The sequence below is a fragment of the Mesoplodon densirostris genome, chromosome 2 (assembly GCF_025265405.1).
Source record: "Mesoplodon densirostris isolate mMesDen1 chromosome 2, mMesDen1 primary haplotype, whole genome shotgun sequence".
Taxonomy (NCBI): domain Eukaryota; kingdom Metazoa; phylum Chordata; class Mammalia; order Artiodactyla; family Ziphiidae; genus Mesoplodon; species Mesoplodon densirostris.
The window spans coordinates 158,188,711-158,207,533 of record NC_082662.1 but is presented as its reverse complement, the minus strand read 5'-3'; the positions used below and the strand labels follow the sequence as shown (position 1 = coordinate 158,207,533).

Sequence of the window (18,823 nt, the reverse complement as noted above, 5' to 3'; positions counted from 1 at the left end):
AGATACAGGAGGCAGGGTCTTGGGGAACACTTTCTGGGGAGACTATTTCTGGTAGAGGACATTGCCCTGGCTGGCCCATAAATTCCAAGTAAGAGAGACTCCTAGTAGATATGCAGGGAGTCTGTCATTTCTGGAGTAAATGGGAAGAAGCAGAAGGACTATTCTAAGGGCTGTGCTTGTTCACTGGGAAGCAGGGAGTACGTACTTAGAGAAGAATGACCAGCAGTGCGGAAACGCAGGTGAGCAGACCAGAGCCCAGACAGGGAGGTTCGGGGTTCCTTCTCTCTTCCTTTTACTGCTGTCAATCTGTTCTTACTTCCAGTGACGGGACATAGAATCACAGGCCTAAGGCCCTGGTTGTGACAGTCTGCTGAGCAACAGTGATGACTGAGAAGGTATTTTCTGGCATATTTACTATTCTCCTAACACAACAGTAATATCCAGCTAGAGTAGGCTAATGCTTCCCCTTAGCAGAAGCATTTGTGCCTGAGACCAGGTGGGATAGTCCCAGTTTCTACCATAAATCTCCTAAAACCAAGATAATCTAACGCCAGGGTGTGCTTAAAAGCCTTCATCGGTAAATGGGATATTATATTCAGAAAGATCTACACGCTAGGGTCCTAGAGACCGAGTATTTCTGGCCCTTCCTATCTCCAATGAGGGAATTTATGGATATTATTTCATTAGCCTTCATAGCATCTCAAGAATTCACTAACTCAAAGAAAGTTAAAGACTATAAGATATTTTTGGTTATCATTTAACCCAGCTTTCAGCTTCACAGAAGTCTTGAGTTTTTTAAAATAGGTATCTGTCTTCCCTCTCTTTGACATGAGTGGTGTTCAAGAATAGTTAAAATGCAGGTGAAGAGATGGCAGAGTGTCTACATACACAGCTTCATCACAAAAAAAAAAAAAAAAAAAGAGAAGGGAGCCAAGATCTCTCGAGCATCAGAATAAATGAACAGGGCTGGGACTGAAGGCTTCAGACCCAAAAGTATGGTTAAGAATAGGCACCATGGGGAATGTGAATTGATACAGCCACTATGGGGAACAGTATGGAGGTTCCTTAAAAAACTACAAATAGAACTACCATACGACCCAGCAATCCCACTACTGGGCATATGCCCTGAGAAAACCATAATTCAAAAAGACACATGCACCCCAATGTTCATTGCAGCTCTATTTACAATAGCCAGGACATGGAAGCAACCTAAGTGCCCATCAACAGATGAATGGATAAAGAAGATGTGGCACATATATACAATGGAATATTACTCAGCCATAAAAAGAAATGAAATTGAGTTATTTGTAATGAGGTGGATGGACCTAGAGTCTGTCATACAGAGTGAAATAAGTCAGAAAGAGAAAAACAAATACCATATGCTAACACATATATATGGAACCTAAGGGAAAAAAAAAAGGTCATGAAGAACCTAGGGGTAAGACGGGAATAAAGACACAGACCTACTAGAGAATGGACTTGAGGATATGCGGAGGGGGAAGGGTAAGCTGTGACAAAGCGCGAGAGAGGCATGGACATATATACACTACCAAACGTAAGGTAGATAGCTAGTGGGAAGCAGCCGCATAGCACAGGGAGATGAGCTCAGTGCTTTGTGACCGCCTGGAGGGGTGGGATAGGGAGGGTGGGAGGGAGGGAGATGCATGAGGGAAGAGATATGGGAACATATGTATCTGCATAACTGATTCACTTTGTTATACAGCAGAAACTAACAGACCATTGTAAAGCAATTATACTCCAATAAAGATGTTAAGAAAAAAAAAAAAAGAATAGGCACCATGACATCAAATGGAGTTGGGCTCCATTACACTAGCTGTGTGGCCTTGGACATGTTACTTAACCTCTCTGGGTTTTAGTTTCCTTGTCTGTTCAGTGATGGTTAATAACACATATCTTCCAAGATTATTGTGAGGCTAAGAGTGATATTGAATGTAAAGCATTTCTTTAGCACGATGTCTGGACAAAGCAAGTACACTTTTATTCATTAATTCATTCCATAAATATTTTTACTGAGTGCTTACCATGTGCTTGACATTTTTCTAGGTACTTGGCTACACCAGGGAGAAACTTTGACAAAAAGTCCTCATCCTGTGACACTTACAGTCTGGTGGTAGGACACATTCAGGTAAGCAATAAACATAATAAGTAAGTAAAATACAGTGTGTTAGAAAGTGGGAAAAAGTAAAACAGGAGAAGGAAGGTTGGGAGTGCTGGATGGGGCATTGCAATTTTAAATAGAGGGGTATCACTGAAAAGATGACATTCAAGCCACGGCTTGGAGGAGGGGAGAGAACGATCTGTGAGGATATCTGGGGCACAGCATAGGAGGGAGAGGAAATGCCAGCATGGAGGCCCCCCAGCTATGGTGGGCAGCAGATCTGAAAGCAGCAATAAGCCATGGTATTTGGGAGTGAGTGAGGGGGAGAGTTGAGCAATAGCAGATATTATTTTTTTAAATTACTGTTACTGGTTCTCTACTAGATCATGCTTTTCCCAATGCCATGACACAGAGAGAGACTGAAACACAAGAGTCCAAGAGTGGGGAAATAGTCTTATTGAAATGAGAGGGGTGACTCCATGGGCAGAAGGGAGCTTTCTTATCCCCCAGCAGTGGTTGCTCTTTTTCCTATGAAATAAGAATCCTGGGAAGCACCTATACCTTCTGCCAATGGCTTCCTTGGCTGCTGTAACAAAAGTCTCCTGAATGGCGGTCCTAAGTCATCATTTGCATTATTTCGGGGGGAGCTACCTGAAACCCCACACTGAAGTAACTGACCATAGGATTCCGCATGAAAACCTGAGGACAATGAATCCCACCTGGCTTTATATTTTTGTCATTCTAAGCAGTATCCAAATTGCAAAGCCCCTTTGCCCCATCTTCCAAGTCTGTCTGTCCTCTCCCCTACCCTTCTCTCCCCATGCTGCTTTGTGCTTCCTTCACACCAATGATTCTCAAACTTGAGAATTAAACTTGATTCACAACCTGGAAGGCTTGTGAAAGCACAGATTTCTGGTTCCCACTGGAGTTCCTGATGCAGTAGGTCTCAGTTGGAACCTGAGTATTGGCATATCTAACAAGTTCCAAGGTGATGCTGATGCTGCTTGTCTGGACCACACTTTGAGCACCACTGTTCTATACTCATTCATTCTCTCAAAACTTTCTTACTTCCTCTGGGACCAACACTGTTACGTGGCAACCAACTCTCTCTTTACCCTTAACCTTGGAACACACTCTTCCTTCCCTCCATATCCCTGTGTTGGCTGAAACCTGCATGACACCTTCTCCAGTATTGAGGGATCCTTCTTGTACGCCAGAAAAGAGCCATCTCCCCGAAAACAATTTTTTCTCTCAATATATGTAAAAGTCCCTACACTTTAAAAACTTACCTGTCTCTTTCTATTTCCCACCACTCACTTCCTAACTATGCTTCTCCAGACATGGCAGAATCTAGCATCTGGTTATCTTCTCCACCTCATTTCTTACCACCATTTTGGGTGACTTCACTGCCAAAATGAAAGGCCTGCTTAACTCTAGAGACTCCCCCATCATCAAAGCCAATCATTGGGCTGAGAACTTCTCCACCTCTGAAATAATAAATCCAAATATCACATATGTACTGTGAACACAACCTCTTTTCATGGTTCCTATACTTCTTATTGCTACCAAATCTGTTCTTCAATGACAGAAACCCCAAGTCCTTTGACATCTTCGTTCACTCCAGGCATCAGTCCTGTATTTACATCCTTGTCTACCTAACCTGATCTACGCGGCCCATTGCTAGTGTCCTCAACTAGCTTGCTCCATCTCTGCCTTTCCTTTACCTTCACATAGGCTGCTAGGGTCTGCCAGGGAAAAATCACAAGCAGTTGAACTAGGTGGTCTTGCTCGCATTCCCTGAGCACTTTGGACACATTGCTATACATCACTTTTCACATTATAGGATAAAGCTGGAATAACTCTTCTTTCTCTCATGCTCCACATTCAATCCATTTAGCAAATCCTTTTGGTTCTACCATCAAAATAATTAAGAATTGGACCACTTCTCATCACCTATATCCTGATCATTCTAGTTGAAAACAATATCATCTTTCCTCTGTATTGCCATAGCCTTCTAATCGGTCTTCCCACTTCCACCTTGGACCCAATATTTGGAGTCCATGCTCAACAAAGCAGACAGAACGATCCTGTAACATTAAGTCTGATCATGTCATTCTTCTGCCCAAAGTTTTCCAGGGCTTCCCATCCCAGTCCCTAGCAGAACCCCATTGCCTACTCTGATGACCAAGCACTACAGGATCTGCCCCACAGCCTCTCAGAGCTCCTCTCCTGCTCCTTTCCTTCTCATCATCCTTCTCACCAGAGGAGCCTCCTTTCTCTTCTTCAAACATGCCAAGGATGTCTGCACTGCGGCTCCTCTACTGGAATGAACCACCTCCAGATATCTGTGTGTTTTCCTCCTTCTCCTTCCTCTCAGCCCACTCTACTTGAAATTCTACCCCCTGCACTTCCTAAACCATTTCCCTGCTTATATGTCTCCATAACGTATGTCACTATCTGAAATATTACGTATTTTGCTACTTTTTTGCTTTGTCACCCCTGCTTAAATATAATCCCCATGAGGCAGGGGAATTTTGCCCCCAATGCCTAGACCAGCTATTTAGTAAGGGCTTAAAATAAGTTGTCTGATTTGATAAATTCATGAAATCTGATTATAAAGTTCTTGAAAATAGATTCTGAGCCTAGTTCTTCTTGTTTCTTTAGCATCGAACACCAGGCTGTGGTATTAATTAATAAATGACTGTGGAAGAAGCAAATGAAGAAATGGGTAGGATTTATGTTTGGCATCAGGAAAGGAGGATGGTGGATGTTGGAGGAAAGACGGGTGAGAACTAGCCTTCACTTAGTGAAGCCACATGAAGAACCCTTAAAGGTCATGCCCCAACCTAGAGACTAGGTTGACCTTACTACTGACTCTAGCCTTTCCTGCTGGGAAAAGGGTGTTTTCAGTAAAACAGTGGTAGAAACTTCCTTGCTCAGTGACTTTACTGTCATGAGGCAGTAAAATTCTTCATAGAAAGTATCTAGTTTAGGAAAATGATCGTATAAGAAATAGGGTCTGGACTGACATGTACACACTGATGTGTATAAAATTGATGACTAATAAGAACCTGTTGTATTAAAAAAATAAATAAGATTAAAAAAAAAGAAATAGGGTCCGGCTTCCTGTTAGATAATTAGGAGCTGAGGTCATGCCCTGGGTCACTTAGAAGGTAATTCCCATTTGTCACTAGTTGTAAACTCAACCCAAGTGAGCTATATTTATGATCGCCATCTGGGTTTGAAGGAGGCAAAGCATATGTTTTTTGGTATAACGGCCAGCCTGTATTAATTTGCAAGGATGTCCTCAATTAGTCTAACTCATTAATCTCCACATCTGCCCGGTACAGGACTCCTCTCTGGCTGAAGGATAACGGGACCTGGGAATGTTATTTCATTCTCTCAGCATTAAATTGCTTCTCATGCTTCCATCTGGTCTGCTGGGATTTCAGAAAGTGTTCTTTGCCAGGGAGCACAAATGGTCAGAAGCACATCTTGATATGCTTTGGGGACTAGAATTAACACAAAGAAGCCCCACAGAGAAATAGGATAGCGGTCTCTCCTGGGCAGATTATTCTTTGTTGGCCACTCTTTATTCCAGAGTTGCTTCTATCCATCTATTCCTGCAGGTGGCATTGTGTGGCATCTCTCCTACATGCTATTCACCCCACTGACATCCAACCAGCCTGCTGCCTATTCAGCAAACAAGTCCAAGATGCCTACCACTGCTGGCAAGGACATCAGCAAATTCTCCAAAACAGAAATAGCTGGGACACCTTCTCAACACCTGTTCTTACTCTGGCTTGGAGTAAGAAATCAACAGATGATGAAATAAGGGTAACTTGGGTCCTTCCCAGTCTCTCATCTAGGTGTTTTCAACCCCAGATTCTGCTTTCATCATCAAGGGATTTCAGAGACCTTCAAAAGTCATTCAGTCCATACCCTACAAACCAGGCAACACTCACTCCAGAGAGAAGCACATTTGTCTTATACTTAAAGGTCTCCATTCTACTATAACATCTCAGTGGACACCAATAATCCTGAAAAGGAGAATTATTTTGCTATATAACTTGAACACTATTTTTTAATGTATTGATATGTCTTTTCGTCATCAGTATTGAGAGACAAAGAAAGGTTTTCAGTCTTTTACATAATAATCCTCTAAATATCTAATTTAACATTCTAAGCAAAATAGGGATTGATGTCAAATAATGAGTCTGAGCACAGGCCCTGTAAGATGCTAGCTTTGTGACCCTGGTCAGCTTACTTTGCTCTGAATCTCAATGTCTACATCTATAAGATGGGGACAATGTTCTATTCATTTAGTAAATATTTATTAAGTTTAGTTAAGTCCCATTTGTTTATTTTTGTTTTTATTTTCTTTAAGAGGTGGGTCAAAAAAGATCTTGCTGTGGTTTATGTCAAAGAGTGTTTTTCCTATGTTTTCCTCTAAGAGTTTTATAGTGTCCGGTCTTACATTTAGGTCTTTAATCCATTTTGAGTTTATTCTTGTGTATGGTGTTAGGTAGTGTTCTAATTTCATTCTTTTACATGTAGCTGTCCAGTTTTCCCAGCACCACTTATTGAAGAGGTTGTCTTTTCTCCACTGTATATTTTTGCCTCCTTTGTCATAGATTAGGTGACCATAGGTGCGTGGGTTTACCTCTGGGCTTTCTATCCTGTTCCATTAATCTATATTTCTGTTTTTGTGCCAGTATCATACTGTCTTGATTACTGAGCTTTGCAGTATAGTTTGAAGTCAGGGAACCTGATTCCTCCAGCTCTGTTTTTCTTTCTCAAGATTGCTTTGGCTATCTGGGGTCTTTTGTGTTTCCATGCAAATTGTAAAAGGAAACCATAAACTAGACAAAGGCAACCGTCAGAGTGAGAGAAAATATTTGCAAATGAAGCAATGGACAAAGGATTAATCTCCAGAATATACAAACAGCTCATGGAGCTCAATATAAAAAAAAAAAAAACACCCAATCAAAAAACGGGCAGAAGACCTAAACAGACCTCTCTCCTAAGAAGACATACAGCTGGCCAAGAGGCACATAAAAAGATGTTCAACATTACTAATTATTAGAGAAATGCAAATCAAAACTACAATGAGGTGTCACCTCACACAGGTCAGAATGGCCATCATCAAAAAGTCTACAAACAATGAATGCTGGAGAGGGTGTGGAGAAAAGGGAATCCTCTTGCATTGTTGGTGGGAATGTAAATTGATACAGCCACTATGGAAAACAGTATGCAGGTTCCTTAAAAAACTAAAAATAGAACTACCATATGACCCAACAATAACACTACTGGGCATATACCCTGAAAAAAACATAATTCAAAAGGACACATGTATCCCAATGTTCACTGCAGCACTATTTACAATAGCCAGGACATGGAAACAACATAATGTCTAATGACACATGAATGGATAAAGAAGATGTGGTACTTATATATACAATGGAATATTACTCAGCCATAAAAAGGAATGAAATAGGGTCATTTGTAGAGATGTAGATGGACCTAGAGTCTGTCATACAGAGTGAAGTAAGTCAGAAAGAGGAAAAAAAAATCATATAGTAACATATATATGTGGAATCTAGAAAAATGGTACAGATGAACCTATTTGCAGGGCAGGAATAGAGACACAGACATAGAGAATGGACATGTGTACATGGTGGGGGAAGGGGAGGGTGGGACAAATTGGGAGATTAGGATTGACATACATACACTACCATGCATAAAATAGATAGATAGTGGGAACCTGCTATAAAGCACAGGGAGCTCAGCTTGGTGCTCTGTGATGACCTAGATGGGTGGGATTAGGGGGGTGGGAGGTCCAAGAGGGAGGGGCTATATGTATACATATAGCTGATTCACTTTGCTGTACAGCAGAAACTAACACAACATTGTAAAGCAATTATCCTCCAATAAAAATAAATAAATACATAAATAAATAAATATTTACTGAGTTCCTACTCAAGAACAAACTCTACGCATGGTTAATGATCTTAACAGAGACATTGACTGATGCTGGAAGTTTAGGTTGGGAAAGTTTCAATAAGAGAAATATTGTGTATAAGCTGATGTGCTAGTAGCCTGAAAATCATCTTGTTCATGGCTCCCGACTCCAGTTGTATCAGGTTGACCATGAGGGACACAATCCCACAATGTATACTCCTTAATATTTACTGAATACTTACTACTGGACAGGCACTTAAAACCACTATACATAAATTCACTAATTTAACTCTCACTAGAAACTTATTATCTAGGGTACCATTATCCCCCACCCCATTTTACAGAGTAGTAAACTGAGGCACAAGGTGAGGTAACCTGCTCAAGGTCAAGTAGTTAGATGGTAGAGCAGAAATTTGACCCCAGGTGGTCTGACTCCAGAGTCTACGTTTCCTGGAACAAGTCAGTCACCATGCTCCTTTCTAAGTGTTAGGGACATAATCATAGGCAAACAGAGACCAGAACTCTGCTCTCATGGAACTCACCGTCTAATGAGGTAAACAGATATTGAACAAGACATTATAATAACAAACTGAGATAAATGTTCTGAAGGAAAGAAACATGGTACTGTGAGGGCATCTAGCAGTGGCCCTGGACCCCTTCCGTACTGAGGAAGGACACCTGCTCTGAGATCTGCAGGCTGAGAGGAATTAATCAGTGAATGGGGTGGAACTGGAGAGTATTTGAGGTAGTGAGACTAACACGTGCAAAGGCTCCGTGTTGGAAATGGAAATGGCGTGTTGGAGGAACTGAGAAAGGCAGTGAGGCTTCAGGAAATACAGAGGTTGATGGGGAATGTGGTCAAGAAGAGGCTGGTGAAGTGGGCAAGGGCCCCTCCATTTAAGTCCTAATAGGCCTGTTACATATTTTGATCTTCATCACAAGAGGAATAGCAATCCATGAAAGAGTGGTAAGAAGAGGCGTTATGTGATCAGATTTCTGTGTTGAGAATAACAGTGCCTTTAACATGCCATGCGTGTTAAATGAGGCAGTAAATGAAAGTCCTTTCAGAAGGTGTGAAGTGCTACAGCATCAGGGATTTTAACTAAAGTAGGTCTAGGTCTCTCGACCCACAGTGACTTTGCATCACCCTTTGAACATGGTGGGATTGTGTCAACTCACAGCCAACTTCATACAGCTGGAGTCAGGAGCCACAGTTAAGGTGATTTGAGGGGTACCGCATGCCAGCTTGGCAATAGCATTTCTCTTATTGAAACTTGCACAACCTAAACTTCTAGCATCAGTCACCATCTCTGTTAATGTGCGTATACTATCGGTCCATTAGCAGTCCAACTGTTAATAGAAATTACTAGTTGATCAGATCACTTTAACTGGTGCCAGGGCCCCACAGAAGTGGTGCCCAAGAGAGTTAAATTCTGGTTTTGGAGGGGATGTAATAAGCCTTAGAGCAAGGGACGATATCAAGACCTCCAGGGAACTTCATGAGGAGAAGCAGCAGCAAGAAGTGTGCTATTCGTGTAATGAATGTTGACTGAAAACACACTCTTCCTAATTGACGGGCTCATTCTGGTGCACTGAAGAGGGACAATTCTTTACCAAGGAACTGGTCCATAACAACTCTAAAATATAGAATGAAGATTTTGACACATCTTTGGTAGGGAGGGAGTGATACAGCAATTAATTCTAAATCTGTAGCCTTCCTATGCTGTAATTCAAAATAATCTTTCAGATGTGTACCAAAAAGTATGAAGAGAGTAAGTTATGCAGTCAGCATCCTGAGGGCAGAGGTCACAGGTACTAAAGCACCTGGTACCATGTACCTAAGCACCTGGTGTGCTTCCATGGGTGTCTGGGGCTTTCACTGGTATCTCCTACTGGCTCTCTGACTTACAGACTATGTGGAATAACGGGACGCAATGCAGATTTCCGCCAGAGGCAGAGGTTGAGGAGTTCCTGGAAAGGAGATGCTCCTGTCCTGAGCCTTGAATTCTCCCCCTTCCCTGCTGAACTCCAGGTTGTTGTGTTTGACTCTCTTGCTCCCCCTTTCCCCATGGCGAGGGGAGGTCCCTGGAGCATCCCTCTGCAGACTCTGCTGGCCTCAGTGTCTCCTACCTTGGGCTTTGACATCATCCACCACCGGGCAAGGCGTCTTCACAATCACGTCACTTGGCCTGGAGCGTCGTCCTGTGCTGTCCACTCCCCACAGGGTGAACCTGGCAGGGAGGGGAGGGTAGCGTTAACGGAGAGAACCTGCGGTCCAGCGGACAGCCAAGCCTTCCTGGATGGGCGGGTTGGCCCCTGGCTGCTCTCGCCACCCTGCCATGCACTTACTGCCATCACCAGGTCATCAAGTATGCAGTCTAGAGCCCCTTGCTGCTTCCTGGTAGGTCTTGGGCTGTCATTTGCTGTCTTGAGGATATTACCTCATGGCGTAGAGCAGTGGTTCTCAAAGTGGGGTCCCCAGACCAGCAGCATCACCGGGGAAGTTGATAGTCATGACCATTCTCATGCCCATGCCAGACCTACTGAACCAGAAACTCTAGGGGTGGGGACAGAGATCTGTGCTATGACAAGCCTTCCAGGTGATTCTGATGCCAGTTACATTCTGACAACCACCAAGCTGAGGGAAAGAGCATGTATCTGTGGAAACAGATGGTCTGAAGTGGGTCTGAAGCCTCCACTCCCTGCCTTGTGGAGTTGTAGTTAAGTCCTCTGAGCTTTATTTTCTCTATTCTGTGAAATGGAGCTGATAATAAAACTGCTTGTAGGTCATTGCGATGATTAAATGAGATAGTAAAGTACAGGAGGACCTAGCGCAGTACCTGGAGCTCAATGACACTGCATAAATTTTATTAATTCTGTTCTGTCCATCTTGAGGCTTTTATGCCGAGCACTGAGGACGATTCTCCTCTTTAAGTCAGAAGTGAAAACGCCAGAGCTGCGGGGTCCTGACTTGCCTGTGACTAGGGGTTCTATTTCCTGCATGCAGTTCCTTCTGACCCACTTAGATGCTACCCGCCGTGGACCAGGAGTCCAGAGTGGAAACCTTATGCTACCCCTGGCAATGAGAAGATGTGGTTCTAAGAGCCCCCTCCACCCTTCAACACACACACACATACATACATACGTACACACGGGATGAAGACCCGGCCATCAAAGGCTGAATGTAAAATTTCCCCCTTGGGTGATGGAACTGGATGGAGAGGTTAAGAGCAACGCCAGGTTCTGCTCCTCAGACAGGAATTTGAATATAACCATGAAGATAACCTCTGGTGTCGGTGCCCGGGACCTCTAACAACTAATCTAGTGAGTCTAAAGCAAATCATTAATGCTGCTTTTCTTGTCTCTTTCTCTCTTGCTGTGTCGCCATGGGAGGTTGCATTTATTGGCAAGTCTGGATTTTCTTTCCTCTTGGCAGAGCTACAGGGAGGAAGAGAGATGAAAAGAAGAAAGATGCCCCAAGATAGAGGGGCCAGGTACATGTTAAGGTAAATGAGCCTCAGACAGCTGAACTGATGAGGTAGAAAAGAAATGGAAATTGCCTAATGATTCTGCCAGGAAATATAAGTTTCTCTCAGCAGAGAAAAGACAGACAGCCTTGCATCTACGACTGCCTCCCCACAGAGAAGCCCAGGAAACGGTCAGTGTTAAGAACCTGTGTGTCCTGATGTGTTGTTTTCCCTCCCTCTGCCTTCTCCAGTCTCATGCTGGAATCACATCCCACTGGATGTGCTGGCCCAGCTGGGTGCAGACCTGCCCGTGCGCTCCCGCGGGACTGCCCAGCCTCCTTGCTGTCAGTCAGACAAGGACCAGGTGCTTGGCTTTCTCATCTTATGTGCACAAGGTGTGTCTGTCCGTTCTACTGTCCTCTGCTTCTTGTCTTGCTACTTAGTTCAGATCTACCATCTCACCTAGTACTAAACCCCTCTCCCACCCTGATCCGAAGTCCAGGGACTGGCTTCTCCCCCGTCACCATCCCTCCCCTCCTAGGTCTGAGTGAGCCCTTTGCATCCAGCCTCACACACCGGGCTGCCTGGATCCCGAGCAATGGCAGCCCCTGCAATTTTTCATCATTCCCCGCCCCCCATATACACACCTGATCAGCCTTTTGCTACTATTTGCTACTATTTCTAGAACTGTGACTGAGGCCACCAAACCTGAAGCCAGCATGTCCGCTCTGCCCTGTCTGGCACCTGCTCCATTTCCCGGTCGTATCCCACAAGCCGGTCTCAGGCCAGGTCTCCACTCCCTCCTCTGCCCTTCTGCTCCAGACCACCTTGAGTTGTTTCTCAGAGATGGGCCCAGAGGCACCCAGGGCAGACTGCAGACCTGCACCTCATGATCAGGGGTTCCCAGATGGGTGAATTCCCCCTCACCCTCATGTATCCTTCATGGAGTGGGAACCTCTCTCACCGGAGACCCTGATGACAGGGCTCCTGACGTGTAGGAAGTCCGTCTCCCTGCTCAGAGGTGGGTCGCTTGATCTTTGTTACAGACTCTGCCCTGATCCCACTTCGGGCTGCCCCTTCTCGTCAGAGTCAGGAGATAGGAAGCCCTGTTTGATGCCCAGGCACTGGCAAAGTCACAGGGCTGCTAGTGTGAGCCAGGCCCTGGGACCCAGTTCTCACCTCTGTGCTCTCTTCCTTCACTGGTCCCTCCCCAACTGTGTGTCTGAGCCCACACTCCTGAGCCCCCGCCCTGAGATCCAGACTGCCTGCTGTCCTGTCCTCTGTAAGATGGCCCTGCTTCATCTTTTCCCGTCCGCCTCCCAGGGCCCCGAGCATCGCCTTGGGACTCCAGGTCAGGGCTGGCATCTTGCTACATGGCCTACATGTAGCCCATGGGCTACATGATGCTGTCTGCCTGGATATTTACAGGCTTAGGGGTCACCTGCCCTAGACTGTCTATGGTAGGTTCCAGCCACCTTTTGTAGCGCACCCTTATTTAACCTTGAACCTTTAATTTCTAGCAATTTCCCTGGACTGTGATGAGAAATGTCCTAAGATTAGGTAGCAAAGTGGCTGTCAGATAGATGGACGCTCTCTCTCAGTGCCTGGGATGGAGTTAATCCTCACCCCTTCCCACTTGTCCCACTCCTCGGAGTTTGCTTTGTGCTCCATCCTGCTGTGAGTTCCCACTAACTCTGTTGGATCTTGGGCTGGGATGAAATTGTGTGTGCTGTAATTAATTCTCACTATTCTCACTGGGCAATTAGTAAAAAAAAATTAGGGTCCTAAGTCCTTACCATTTTTAATAGCAAAGCCCTTACCTTTGTTAGGAAACAAAAGTCTTCCCACATCCTTCTAAGTAGAGAGGATGCCTGACCTAAAAACCCATCCTCAGCGGTCCCGGCTCCCTTGGTCCTGGAGGGACCCTGAGGAGTAGCCAGTTATTTTTACTATTGAAGCAAGCCTGGGGAACACTCTACACATTTCAAGTGGAAATGTCGTGTGCAGTTATTTCAGGAAGGTCCTCCGTTTATAGTCAGCAGCATCATTTCCACCACTGGACACTCGTAGGATAGTAAAAGGATTATAGCCAGAATTACTGGACAAAAGAGATAAGCCCTGCTCCCAATCCAGAGGGATAATGTGTAAGTCCATTCACTGTTTTGTCCAAAGCTCCCGGGCCCTTTCCACCTCTGCCTGGCTGCTGGGACCGTTCAGCCTGTTGTTAGAGCCTGTGTGACGACATGTATATCGTGTGTGTGCGTGCATGCGTGCGTGTGTGTGTGTGTGAACCAATGCAGCCCTGCTCTGGCTCCAGGGCTGATGTTTTAAAGGACTGAAACTTGAAGTGCATGGAGCATCCTTGGGCCTCCTGCCAGGGGCTGACTGTCTCTGTCTGGGACTTACACACTCGCCCCCTCCAGGTGTGGTGGTTTCTACGGATGGCTCCAAATCCACTCCCTTTTTCTGAATTATCTGTTCGTTGTCTCATGCCCCCTAAGGCAGCGGCTCTGCTGTGAGTGCACGCTGTGGTGGGGTGTGGTAGGCTACAAGGCCGGGGAGTCACTTCCCCACTCTGGCCTCAGTTTCCTCATCTGTAAAATGAAGATAGAGTACCAGACACACTTTAAGATCTCTTTTAACCAGGGATTCTTAACTGTTTTTGTACAGTCGACCCTTCTCAGAATAATGCTTTTCCAATGCATTAAAGTGCATAGGATGACAAAGTAAGCCATCTATACTGAAAGGCCATTCTGCCTCCGTGGACCCCAGTTGAAGAGCCAGCTCTATGCTTGCACGTGAGTTATAAGATCATGCTTGATCCTTCCAGTAGCCTGGACTGGCTGGAGAGTGAGACGCAGATAAGAGAATGCAAACCTTGATTCAATTCTTAACCACCCGCCACACCCAGACAACAAGCTGTGTGATTCTGAGGAAGTTACTCAGTGTTGCTGAACCTCAGTTTCCTCATCTATAAAATGGGAACAATAACCCTAATCTCACAGGGTCGGGGGTGGTGGTTCCCAGAAGCACCTACACGTAGTGAACCCTCCATAAATGAAGGCTGCCTTCCTCCATATTATGGATAAGAAAACTTAGTTGCAGAAACGTTCAGTGTTCTGCTTAATCACTTAGTGGTTAGAAACAAAATCAGGTTTGGGGCCCATGTGTTCTCAACTCTTAACGCAGGGCTCCTGTCCTTGCACCAGGGACTGAAGCTCTGGTCCACTCGATGGCTCTGCGAGGAGGAGCGTCTCTCCCAGGCCCGCCTGCATGCTCTCTGCACATGATCTGCAGCGCCACCTAGTGGAGATTGGCTGTTTTTTTCCCCTTTGCCCAGTGCACTGTCTCTTTAATTTCCTCAGCAATCCATCTTGACAGAACGTTTGTGTTTTACAAGACTTAAGAGGGAGACACTAGAAGCTCACCTAGGATAGCAGAGTGGGAGAAGCCATCGGCCTCGGGTCTCTGTGAAATGTAGCCAGACCCAGGCCCATATGAGGAGGGTCCCAGAGTGGGTAAGGGCTGGCACTCCTAACGGGCAACCATGCCAGCCTCGTGCTTGTAGGAACTTTGAAATTCCTAATTAACATGTGTTACTTAGTGAGAGGAATTACTGAGCCCTCATTATAAATGGCAATTCCAGTTTCACTGAGTCTGAGGCATTTACAGCGGGTTAGGAGTTCCGTGTTCCCAATCTTTGTTCCTTTTACCTGTTCCCCTCCTAATGAAGGGCCAGAATGCCCAAATCTCAGGCCAGCGGATGAGAATCCTTGTCCTACTGTTATCATTTACGTCTCTCTATATTTTCCAACCCCTCCAGAATACCACTTGTCTTTATGTGTTTTACCCTCATCAGCCTGGCCCCTTGGTTACATCTCCTTCCTGTGCTGAAGAAATTCAGCCTGAGCATCTAAGTTCGTCTTGCAATCCATGCCACTCACATTTCTAGTGCTTTTCATCTTTGAACTCTTCCACTATGGAAATGGAAATGATTTATTCCAGAAACCTTGACTCTGTTCCCGTGACCTCATCTGTAAACTGTTAAATGTTTTTCATACTGATGGGGTCAAAGAGTCCCAGAACGACATCGCTATGAATTCTGCCTTCGCCCCCCCGCCACGCCCCCCCGCAATTTTCCCGTCATGACTTAGATTCCATCACTATCTCTCCTCCCTTGGTGTCTTTTATGTCTGCTTTGCAAATACTTTACTGTTGTTCCCAGAGCACCGAGGGGAACGGGGAAGAGCTACCAGAAAGAATAGAGCTGCTCCAAGTGCCACAATACAGGAGCTCGCTGTACTTTCTTTGAAGAAAGACCATCTCTCACCTCTATAAACTATCTATTTCAATGCCACTAGCGCAGAATTCTTGGTATTCTACTCCTTTCCTCCAAAACAAAATACTCCTCTGACTTAACAGCATTCACTCTATTTTCCCGAGCTCACTTTCTTCTATCCCCTTTATTCACTGTCTGCTTCTACCCTGTTGTCTACTCGCCGCTCACCATAGCATGCCTCTTTGCCTTTGCCCTTGCTGTTTCCTCTGCCCGGTGTGCCTTTTCCAACGTTATGCTTCCTACTGAAATTCTACACAACCTAATTCAGATGACGTCCTCTCTAGTTAGAAAGAATCACTTCTTTCTTTTCTACAACAGGTTCCTTGCTCTTTTACATCTAGCTTTAATTTCAATCTACCTGATGTTAACGTTAGTTGTTTATATGTTGCAAACTAGGATGGGACTATATTATCTGTTGCAAACTAGGATGCAAACTAGGATGGGACTGAATTATCTTTCTTGGTCCTCCGCCTCCAGTACCGAGAAGGTTCTCTATAATGCTGATTGAGACAAGACTTGAGACACTCATGTTTTTCAAAGTCTCTAAAGGAACTCAAGTAGCTAAAAGGAACCAGCTAAAAGTCTGGGGGCATTCAGGGTAAGGAATAACCAGACAGGTGTCTGTCACTCACATGTAGATGGTGTCAGGTTCCAGGCATTGTATGATCAGAGAGATGGTGGTGAGCTGCTTGTCCGGGACCTGAGAGGGCATCGCACAAGGAGACTTCGCTCCGGAGATGATGTCGTCAACAAAGCTCAGCACCGTTTCTGCCCAGAGGGGAAGGAATGGAAAAGGCATGAGAGGGGCTTCCCTGGTGGCGCAGTGGTTGAGAGTCCACTTGCCGATGCAGGGGACACGGGTTCGTGTCCCCGTCCGGGAAGATCCCGCATGCCGCGCAGCGGCTGGGCCCGTGAGCCATGGCTGTTGGACCTGCGCGTCCAGAGCCTGTGCTCCGCAATGGGAGAGGCCACAACAGTGAGAGGCCTGCGTACCACAAAAAAAAAAAAAGAAAGAAAGAAAAGGCATGAGAAACAGGGATGGCCAAGTAACACCTGGCTGGGATTGACTCCGTTAGAATTTAACATTAAAATCACTCGGTCCCCGGTCTTCTCAAATTCCTAGTAGGGCAAGGAGACCCAGAAGGAATGGTCTTTTCTGTTTCATATTTAATCAGTTTGGAGCCATCTGTCCAGAGTTAGCTGAGACAACCAAGGCAAGATGTACGTAGCACATCTGCGAGGTCTTTTATGACATGTTCTTGGCTTGGGCAGAAAACAGCTATTCCGGTCAATGGTCATTGCCAGACCTTTGCAGTACCTGTGCGCATCAGGAAAGGGCCTCGGAAGAAGCCGTAGCCAGCTCTCCATGCCCAAAGGCAGTGCATATGTTTCCAAGCCACAGTGATAGTTTCACCAGAAGCTATTTACCCTGCACTAGACTGTGGATGCTACCATCCTGCTGGTGCCCACACTCATGCGTCAGTTTTAGGAATGATGTACGTTCACCTTTCCCTATGTGTAGACAGTGAAATACTAAGGCATGAAATATTTTTCACGGGGTGTTTCCACTCCTTTAAGACGTCTCTCTTCTAGCTGTACCTGGCAAAAGCAAGGTTTGCTTTAGGACAAGACATGGGGTAATAAGCACATCTGTTTCTACATGCTTTTGCCTGGATGGGGCGGGGAGTTGGGACTATTAGCAAAGAAACTTTTTTCTGTAATCATGGCAGTGGTTAACACAGAATTGTTTCCTAATTGTGGGCTAGGATAACTAGTGTACTGTATTGTTGTTTCTTTGTGTGCCTAGAGACAATGAAATGGACACCTCTTTTATAAACAAAAACAAAATTAAAACAAGACTTTGTCAGATGCTCACTATGCAAAAACTCTCAAATGGAAAAGATGGCTGCTGCTTCTTCTCCCTGCTCCTCCTACGTTGCCCGGGGATACTGGGGACCCAGGGCAAAGCCAGGAGGCAGGACATTTTCCTTTTCTTTTCTTTTTGCCACCCTGGATCAAGATGAACCTATGAAGTGGGAGATGCTCACCTGTCTCCACTTTGGAGTGGTCCATCCTGTCAGTGACCTTTTCTTGACGGATGAGGTAATCTACAATCTGCACCCCGATTGGAGGCTCTGAGTGTCCCCACTCCAGGACCACGAGGGTGCTGCTGGGCTCATGAACCGTGGAGAGTCTGAGCCTAAGTGCAAACAGCAAGAAACATGAAATGGGGGCCCAGCTGAGACCTGTGATATCTTCTGTTACCACCACTGACCACGTTCTCAATTATTATTATAGCATAAACTCTTCTTTCTAACCTTTCTTAACCAACCACTAGGATGACTTCTTTGAGGGTGTGTCTCCTTCACTGTAAAATAAAGATTCTTGAAGATCCTTTAAGTCTATATTTTGTTCATCTAAGTGCCTGTTACGAATTGGGAACTCAACATAGATTTGTAAATAAACAAATAAGCAGGTGAGTCAAAGATGAATGAATGCCTGCATTTTACAGGGTTAGTGGGTAGGGCCATTGGAGTAGCACTTTATAGGGCTTGAAAATGTAATTCCTGGGTTTGCTCTTGAAAAATAAGAAAATGTGCCTATAATGCTCATACCAAGGCCCACTAAAGGTGATGTCTGGGAGAGCTCTGCATTAAGAAGGACAGTCGGCTCAGGTTCGAGAACACTACAGGATTGCCCTGCTGGTGGAACCCTGGCTTCCCCTCTTGCTACGGGTACTAACACGTGCTCAGTTTGCAGGTAATGCCCATAGGGGGCTTTACCGGGCCAGAGAAAGTCTGACACGTCAAGTTCTCCTCAGGGCGTTGTCCTACGTCTGCACACTCAGGTTCTGAGTTCAGTTTCTGTCTTTACTCTTGGGTTTTTATGAATATCCTGGTTCCAGAGTCTAGTCTTTCCTTGCTTTTCCCAATTCAC

At 45.2% G+C, this 18,823-nt stretch overlaps 1 protein-coding gene across 2 annotated transcripts in view; it reads right to left on the bottom strand.

Annotated features, from left to right (window-relative positions):
• ASTN1 (astrotactin 1) overlaps positions 1-18,823 on the bottom strand; it is a 335,381-nt gene that overhangs the window by 6,736 nt on the left and 309,822 nt on the right. For both annotated transcript variants that reach the window (XM_060088555.1, XM_060088557.1), the window contains exons 19-21: positions 17,935-18,086; positions 16,519-16,654; positions 10,211-10,311 (exon numbers count right to left, since the gene is read on the bottom strand). In XM_060088555.1, the coding sequence (XP_059944538.1) occupies positions 10,211-10,311; positions 16,519-16,654; positions 17,935-18,086 (389 nt within the window). The remainder of the gene's footprint in view (positions 1-10,210; positions 10,312-16,518; positions 16,655-17,934; positions 18,087-18,823) is intronic.